The following is a 9518-nucleotide window of genomic DNA, read 5'->3' on the forward strand; positions in this document are numbered from 1 at the left end:
CTACGGTGGCCTAGGGTTCCAATTGGTTGACTGTACTCGATGCTCCAAACCTATATCTAGTCGATCAAAAATCGCTCTTTAGTATGAGCTTACGCGTCGTCATCGCTAAGCTGGGGACCGATTTTTGAATATCGAACCCATGAATTCGCCGTTCGAAAGTCTGTGGAAAACGACGTAATGCTACGACTTTCGAACGGCGAATTCATGGGTTCGATATTCAAAAATCGGTCCCCTGAACCTACCACGATTACTACGGCGATTTTTAGTTGATAAAATCCGATTTAGCGTGAGATATGTTTGGAGAGACCCTTATACTTCACATTATTTTAATTTAGGCAACCTATTTTTGATTTATTGTATGAAAACTTTCCCAATTCTTTCAGCTTCCTAAAAATATTTTTTTTCTTTAGGTACCTAAATATTTTTTTATTTTTTTTTTGTTTGTTGATAGAACCACCGCAAATGCACGTGGAAACGACCCTTCGATGTCAGCATTAGCACGGTTCCAAACAATTGTCAAGATCAAATATTTCCCACAGTACATATTCCATAACGTTACTCTCCCAGGTAAGCACTAAACTACAATTTATTTTATATTTAATAAGCAAATGGCATTTCTATTCAGCGAAGGAATGTAGCCAGCCTCATGGGCAGACTTCCACAGGGGACGGACTTGGGGGGCCTCAGATAGTTGCAATTATTTTAGTTCTTTCATTTTGTTAGTTTTAAGATTTAGTTTAATTTAGATTAGTTTTTAAATTTAATTGTATTCTATTTATTGTTTTTTGCCTTTGGATTATGTATTAAATATAGATTATTTTCTACTAAGAAAGTAAAATAAGCAGATAAATAATGAATATTTATGTAACTATAAAAATATGTAGCGTTCATTGAAGTTGTACAACTTTGCCCATCTTCTAGACTTAGTTGCACAACATAAGATGGTCCCACACTGGCTGACACACGGTGTGACAGGGACAGAGCGATGTTATTGACAATACGCTGTCCTTGTCACACCGTGTTATAAAATAAACAGCCAGTGTCGGAGCACCAAACACAAATAATTAAAAAACACAATATATTCACAATATCCACATTTACTTTTCAGTCCATGATTTATTTGAGTTATCGAAATTATCCCAATGCACTGTATTGGGGTAATTTCGAAAGTCACATAAAAATCACCATTATTTCCATCATATTAAGATTCCCCTTTCGAAATTACCCGAGCATTTCTATGCTTCGTAATTACCCCCATGCACCCCATATATTTTAAGTGACTTTTTCATAAATTTTAATTATTACGCAACTTTGCCCATAAAACGAAGACCTTTTTGTAGCACCAGCGTTACCAGCCGCAGAATCCAAGATGGCGATGAAGACGCTGAACCCAATCCAGCATAAGCTGAGCCGCACCACGCACCACTCGGTGCGGTTCACCAGCGATGAACTGCCCAAATACAAGCCTTTGGTAAGTAGTAAACATACCTTTACTTCATTTTATAGATAGAGAGAGTTTTAATACTTTAAGAACAAATTAAATTCTTTTCATAGTATTAATTACGATACAAGTGCGAAAAAGAGGAAGTTCTAAACGAGTGGCGATAAATACAACACGAGTTGCGGTGCAGACATATAATTATGACTTTAAACATTTAGCTCTTGTGTCAATATTTTAGTCAACTCTTAAAAATCAACTAAACTTTAAAACTTAAAATAACAAATAAATATCAAGCTAACTCTAAAAAATAATAAAACAACTTAAAATTAAAGAAAAACTAATCTAAACTAAAATATATCTAAATAGGGCCCCCGCGGCATTGTGCCAAAGATGCTGGCAGCATTCCCTCGCTGAATAGCAATGCTTATGCGTTGTGAGAGAAAGCTGCCAGCTCTCTGGTCACCGGTAGTTTCCATGTTGCGCTCAGCTTTTTCAAAAGTACATGGGCGCTTGGACCCCATGGCCCTAGAGTCTCAACACCAACTGCCATAAAGTGGTATTGGTGTCCAAAACCCCGATATTTTGCTAAACTTTTTTTTTAACTAAACTACTAAACTTTCCCAGGACTCCTCAGACTCCAGCCCTCCAATATTCGCTCCGAGCTCGTACCCTAACCACGACTCGGGCGCGCCGAGCCCGGAGTACCCGACCAGCTTTCAACCAGCCGCTCATCGCCTGCGACATAATGAACAGCGTAAGTGTACAACTTTGCCCACAAAAAAAAAACTTTTTAAAAATTCAAAAAATATTTATTTGTGAAACGTACACACTACATGATGCGGGGGATGGAGCCATCCGGTAAGCAAATAAACGCCTGTGTTGGGAGGCACCGCTCTTCCCTTAATATTATGAATTATATATTGTTTTAAAATTATGTTAGGTACAGTATATACCTATGATATGACATAAAATAGTAGAATAAAAATATTTGGTTCTTGAGTTCTTGATACCTCTAAAGATATTAAGTTGTAAGATAGCACAAAATTAACAAAAAAAATACGACATTTATAATTCAGAAGTTTTAGAGAGAGCGCACACGCGCAACTGTTGCCAGCGACTTTTTTGTCGCGACCATGATCTAGTATGAAAGTGCGCACACGAGGCGACGCAACTTTTCATACAAATACGAAAGTCGCCGAGCAACTGTGTCTCCTGTGCGAGCACCCTTACGGTGGGCAAAGTTACCATCTAAGATATCTAAAATTGATTTGCTTTCAACTTTGCCCATATAAAGCAACACTAGTTATATATCTTGGCAAAAAAAGAAGAAATAAAGATTAAAGGTAATATTGTAATGGTTATGTCGTCCCTTTTTACACATATTCATTAGAATGGAACAACAGTATAATATTGCCACTAACCACTTTTAATTTCCATTATTTTTGCCAAACACTACTTCTACTAGAACTTGTTTAAATTATTACTTGAATTAAACGACCGGTCTGGATGTCGGTTGTGACACTTCCTGCTAAGCCGCGGTCCTGGGTTCGAATCCCAATAAGGGCATTTTTGTGTGATGAGCACAGCTATTTGTTCCTGATGTATTTATCTATCTAAGTATGTATATCGTCGCTTAGCACCCATAGTACAAGCTTTGCTTAGATTGGGGCTAAGTTGATCTGTGTAAGGTGTCCCCAATATTTATTATTTTATTATTAATTCCCGTAAATTCTCACAGGTATAAAACTCCTAAACCAAATAAACACAATAGTGCAGCAGCGTGCAGAATTAGAGTCGAACAGACTCACACTCTCGACGCTTCTAGACGAACTAAGAAGGAAGCTGAAGAGGCGGATCGAAGACTGCCATCTTGAGAAGAAGGAGAAGTTAAAGGTATTCAGTAAAAAATATTATTATTCATTACAAATTTTATTATTCGAATATTTACTAAAACCATAGAGAAAAATAACCTAACCACAAAATTAAAATTTTTGAAAAAACCCCCGACCGCGTCATAGTGGACCGATTTTTATGAAACATGGCTAAGAACACTCCCGACTAACTCAGCTTTCAAACAAAAAAAACTAAATCTAAATCGGTTCATTCGTTTGGGAGCTACGATGCCTCAGACAGACACACACGCAGACAGACAGACAGACACGTCAAACTTATAACACCCCGTCGTTTTTGCGTCGGGGGTTAAAAATTATTATTACTCATTACATTAAAATGTATTATTCGAATATTAGCTAAAAACCATAGAGAAATATGTAAGGAAAGAGTTGTAATTCCAATAACTCTATACATCAGTAAATACGAGTTAGTTTATAATTTTAGAACAAAACGGGACTTAATCGCGTAAACACTATATATACTATGTTGATGCAATTCCTCGCCAGTCTACCCGTGACCACGAACATAATGTGATGTTCGAAACGTCGGGCCTAATATAAATGTAAGTGTTTACGCGATTAAGTCCCGTTTTGTTCTAAAATTATGAGTGCAAATCGTGTTAGTCTAAATCAATATACGAGTTAGTTTGTATTGACATCTAACGTCATTCACGCGTAAAATAGCGTAAATATTCAGTACTCACTACTACTTGTCAATAGATGTCGCAATGAACAAAAAGTCAACAATTTTCTTCAATTCCTTCTACTTGTAATATAAGTTGTAAACTGTTTTAATATTAAATTTTTTGGCGTATGCGACACTCCTGACAGTCCAGACACCTAGTGTCGAATAGCGGTACTAGAGACTAATGGAGTTACTATTTCTCTATGCTAAAAACTGAAGTCATGCGCTGGTAACAAAACTAGATGGCGCTATACAGCACTCGGTACACGAGTATTTTGTCATATTAGTTTTTACTTTGTCACAACTAATTAATGCGTTAAATTCTAGGCATTAAAACAATCAAATCTGCGTCTTGAAAAAGAAAAGCTCGGCCTAACTGCAGAAATAGAGCACGTGAAGCGCCATCTGTTGAAAGAAGAGGCGCACCACGTGCAGCACGCAAGGACCGCAGTTGCGCAGGTAGTGTAGTAATTATAGATGGCGCTGTTAGTAATACTCTAGAAAATGATTTTCAGAAGTGTCTTCAGAAGAGTTCAATTTGAAATTGCTGAACAATTTGAGAATTATTAAATTTTAGTTTTAATTTTCGATGGTCTCGTTACTCTTATGAAAATATTGTTGTGTTTTTGGTGGAGTAATATTAATATTCAAAAACGGCTGTGCCATGGATTTTAAACAAAACACCGATACCATTCCTTAGCATGAAAATTAAACTAGCTTTATAAAAATGTGTCATTTTCCAGCAAAATGTTCCGCTTTCTCGCTTGCCGTAAGGAAGATTTGACCGATTTCTCGTATAAGATACAAAAACAAATACCGTCCTTATGGTAACCGACAAAATACTCTCAATACACAAAATTTAAATTTTGAAAAAAAAAAAACCCCGACTGCGACATAGTAGACCGATTTTCATGAAACATGGCTAAGAACACTCCCGACTAACTCAGCTTTCAGACAAAAAAAACTAAATCTAAATCGGTTCATCCGTTCGGGAGCTACGATGCCACAGACAGACACACACACACAGACAGACAAACAGACAGACAGACAGACACGTCAAACTTATAACACCCCGTCGTTTTTGCGTCGGGGGTTAAAAACAGTTGGCTACGTCTATTCGTTAATAATGTGATAAGTTTTCTTGGAGAATATTCATCTTAACTTTTCTGGTGTTTGGGCAGGCGATCCAAGGTGTGACAAAGGCGGGGCCCTCGGATAGCCTCTTTAGCTCGTGCTCGGTGTCAGAACTGCCCAACCTCGTCAGCAGGAACGTGGCCAAAAACGCACCTTCGCGAGCTGTAAGTATATATACATACATACATACATACATACAATCACGCCTGTACATACACATATATATATACATATCCTTAATTTCGCATACCATTTGCTAGATCCAGAACGCTACCTATTACTCCAGCTTTTTTCATCGCCTTGTAGGTACTCTGAGATTAATCCACCTATTCATACAACGATACTTATTAGGTTAGAAAGTATTTTGCTACCATTTTATGAAAATTACAGGCTGACAGTAAACTTGCAGCTGCGCGCTTGATGCGGGACATCGCAGAATTACGCCAACGCGTCGCACAGGTCGAGATCAGGCTTGCCAATGAGCAGAAGGTAAGTAATTCATTTCACAACGAATAATTAAATAGTTATCTATAATTGTACGCCGCCAAATAAACTAAGTAGGTACTTATCACTGTCGTGCTTAAAGAAGAGTGATAAGAGATCGTTTAGTTATCGTAGGGCAAACTACTGCCATTTTGGCTAGCCTAGCTGAATATAACGATAGTGGCCTGATAAGTTCATGGCAACGGCGTTAGAAATTGTTTAGAGCATACCAATGACCTAGCTATTTTTACTATACTTAAATCGGCTTACTCACGGCCACAGAGTAGGCAAGGCGAAAACGTGGCTTACGAAGCTGGCTCGCCTATGTCATTTCATTTGTTTCACCAGTCGTTTAGATATACCACTTGTTTCATACATTTCAGCTTCATTTCTCTCATGTTATGTCTTCCCAAAGGAGCAGGATTCTTAGCTCCTTCTCTGCTTCCAGCGCAAGCGGCAGGCTGAACAAGACATCGTACGCCTTCGCAAGGAGCTGTCCAACACAAAGAGCTGTATCGCATCGCTCCGGCTCGCTCCGCCGCCTTTACGCAAGCAATGCTTCAAGTTCGCTTAAAATACCCGGAGAGAGGACCATACTATTTATACATATTTTTAATTTGGGCTGTTACCTACCTACGATTTGGAATTTGTATGGGAAGTACTCGCTTCCTGTAAATGTCGGCATCCAGCCCTTACCAGATTGATTTGAGTTAATTCTGTATCTACACTTAGATTTGATTTCAAAGAGACTGTTATAACTACAGAAATATTGATAGATGGCGCTGTGAGTTAAGGTTCTAATATACTTCACAAGCGACCTCTAGTATAACAACCATAAGACACTCTAAAGTTTAATTATGCTCTAACCTGTTCTAAAAGTAACGAAAATGTCATTCTAGTTTAACATTTAATATAAATAACAATATTTTGCTATTTCTATTTAGTTCAAAAATATCCGACTCACGTAAACAAAATATTGTAAAATATAGGTATGTAGAAAACTTTATATTAAAAAAGAACCAAGTATTTGACTAGTAGAGTAGTACCTATTGTATAGTAATAATCTAGTCAGCAAAATAGTTTTTCATAAGTTATTGACGTAAATATTAAATTTATTCAAGGAGTAAAAAATATAGGTACCTTACATAATATTATACTAATTTCGTATAGTATAGAGGAATAATTATTACTGAATTAAAAATAAAAGGGTTCCCCTTGCTGATGTATTATTATCTTTGTAATTGCGACCCCTAACCATCTAAGATATTCTTCGTCTTCCCATTATCAAAAACACTTGCAAACAACGAAGTGATTTAAGTTAACGTATTTTCTTTAACAGGCAATATTTTTTTAAATAAATAAATGCTTCTTGGCCACATACTAGCCAAAGGCAAAGACGTGGCCTTCGATGGAGTGAGCTCACCCAGAAGATGCCTGTTCATCAAAAGTGTGATGATTACTAGATGGCGTTGCTGTAAACGGTCTGTTGTTGACTATGAAAACCAGATGGCGCTAAGAGTCTCATCGAAGTCATAATAATTTTTAATGTAACCGCGTTACTTATTCCGAAGGTTGTAATACATACATATCACACCCCTGCCTGCAAATGCCGGTACTATCTTTCTTGTCCAGAAATGAATGTTTAAATTGTAAAAAAATTGGTTGTCTGTAAAGTCGGTTTACGGACGGTAGTTTAACGTGATAACGTCAAACATTACAGTAGTATAGACAGGGGCGGTCAGAGTATGGCAAAAGGGGCCCGATTCTGGGACTTTTTTCACGTTTTTTTATTTATTTATTTATTAAAAATACACAAAAGTTAACAGTATTTCACCAAAGCACTTATGTGGTAATATAATTATGTACATGTTAAATTGACATAAATAAAAGCAAACACACTTAAAAGTTAAACTATGGTTATTACATTAATCACCTAAGGAGTGTAGAGTCTATGAACCTTAAGAGTTTTCTGTAAAACACACCAACACTATCAGCAAATATGTCAATATCGTCTGTCTCCAACATGATGCGGTTAAGAGCAGCTCGGGCTCGAGCGGTGCGCCGGCCGCCGCGAACAGGCGCCGCCGCCGCCGCGCCGGCACCGCGCCCGGCATGCCAACCACCACATTCGCTCTTGGCACTTGCAGCCCCATTCTCTCAAGCACGGATGCGTCATCTACTCTATGGTGAAACAGTTGGCGGTAATGCATAATATGCAGCAGTTTCCGTCTGGTTTCTAGAGTTTGAAGACCAACCATTCCTGTTACGAATAGAGATGGATACATATATGGGTAATATCCGTAACAGTCGTTTGTAAATGTGCCTACAGAACTTCCTCTGCACTCTTTCTAGCATAGTGTTTTGTTCTTATTAGAAAGAATGCATTAAAATAAGCATCTTTTATAATATTGTCTTCGGTTACCGCGATAGTTACTCATGAAATAAAACTATGGAAACGGATTAAATCGCGTATAATGAATTTAAAATACATCCCGACGTTTCGAACTCTTTACAGCGTTCGTGGTCAACGGGTGACTGAGGAAAAATTAAAATGTGCACAAGCTACCCACTTACAAGAAATATTAACGAACCATGACCACAAATAATATAGATTTCTAAGACAGGTTCACACACTATTAATAAAGCTAGTTATACAATATTCAAAAAATTTTTTTTACCATTACTCTGTTAAAAATAATAAACCAATTAATCTACACAAAATTGACAAAGAAACAAACTGCAAATGTCCAACACCATACAACACAAATGCCTCACAGCCTTCGTCGTGCTTGTTCCATTATCAGATGTACTACTGGATCCCAAGCCGGCGGTAAAGTAAAGCCATCCTCTCTATTAAAGTTTGGATATTTCTTGATCTCAATGGCCTCTCGCAACATTCTGGGTATATATCGCTTCTCCTTAGCGAGAACCAGAGGCTTGTCAAACTTTATAGCATGATTGACTTTATCCATGACATGTTCAGAGACTGCAGACCTTTGCCGCCGGTGCTTGACATCCGCTATGTGTTCCTTCACCCGTGTGGAAATGCTTCGTTTCGTCTGTCCCACATATGACAGGCCGCACTCACAGTCTAGCCTGTACACTCCCGCGCTTTGTAGAGGAGTTTGACATTTCACAGGCCTCAGGAATTGGGACATCTTCTTCATAGGCTTGAAATAAGTTTTAATAGAAGCCCGTTTCAAGATGTGGCTGATCCTATCTGTGACCCCTCTAACAAAAGGGAGAATTGCAGGCCGGCGCTCGACTGTAGGGATCTTCAAACGGGCCTTCTGCTTGACACGCGGTATCTTGAGCTCGTTCGCCAACAGCGCCTGCCTGGCATGTCGAACATGAACGCTGTAAAGAGTTCGAAACGTCGGGATGTATTTTAAATTCATTATACGCGATTTAATCCGTTTCCATAGTTTTATTTCATCTTTTATAAATTAAAGCTTTTTTTAAAACCTACTATTTTTTTTTTTTTTTTTATTTATTTATTGAAAGAGAAACCTACTAATTTAAGGAGTTAGAGTGGTGCAAAGTTGCAGAATTTTCCCGTAGCATTACTAAGGCGCCAGAGACTGAAAGCGATATCGACGGAGCCCCGCTTATTACAGAAACTGCACAGAATAGGAGCCTTCGGCCGTTTGAAGATACCTAACGAACCTAACCTATACCTATATAAAAGTCGTCATTTTGTATCCTAGACCGTTTGCGAGACACGCATTAATTTTATTAAAGTGCTAGTGCCATTTACTAATCTTAGAACCCTAATATCTCAGTAAATATTAATGGAGAAGAAAAAGTTTATATAACAAAACCATCCTTATTTAAACGTGTTCTATATGATTTATCAATATTAACATAGGTTATACTCGTATTG

The 9518-nt window shown here is 37.8% G+C and overlaps 1 protein-coding gene across 2 annotated transcripts; it reads left to right on the forward strand.

Annotated features, from left to right (window-relative positions):
- The first annotated feature begins 456 nt into the window (after positions 1-456).
- LOC125240026 lies at positions 457-6904 on the forward strand. Of its 2 annotated transcripts, none has more exons than XM_048147846.1 (8): positions 457-567; positions 1341-1471; positions 2066-2195; positions 3180-3334; positions 4346-4477; positions 5200-5316; positions 5543-5641; positions 6084-6904. In XM_048147846.1, the coding sequence occupies exons 1-8, from the start codon at positions 486-488 to the stop codon at positions 6207-6209; spliced, it is 972 nt and encodes a 323-aa protein (XP_048003803.1). In that variant the 5' UTR covers positions 457-485; the 3' UTR covers positions 6210-6904. The 2 variants fall into 2 exon arrangements, with proteins under 2 accessions (XP_048003803.1, XP_048003804.1); XM_048147847.1 differs by having other exon boundaries at positions 6051-6193.
- The last annotated feature ends 2614 nt before the right edge of the window (positions 6905-9518 follow it).

Source organism: Leguminivora glycinivorella, chromosome 26 (assembly GCF_023078275.1).
Source record: "Leguminivora glycinivorella isolate SPB_JAAS2020 chromosome 26, LegGlyc_1.1, whole genome shotgun sequence".
Taxonomy (NCBI): Eukaryota; Metazoa; Arthropoda; class Insecta; order Lepidoptera; family Tortricidae; genus Leguminivora; species Leguminivora glycinivorella.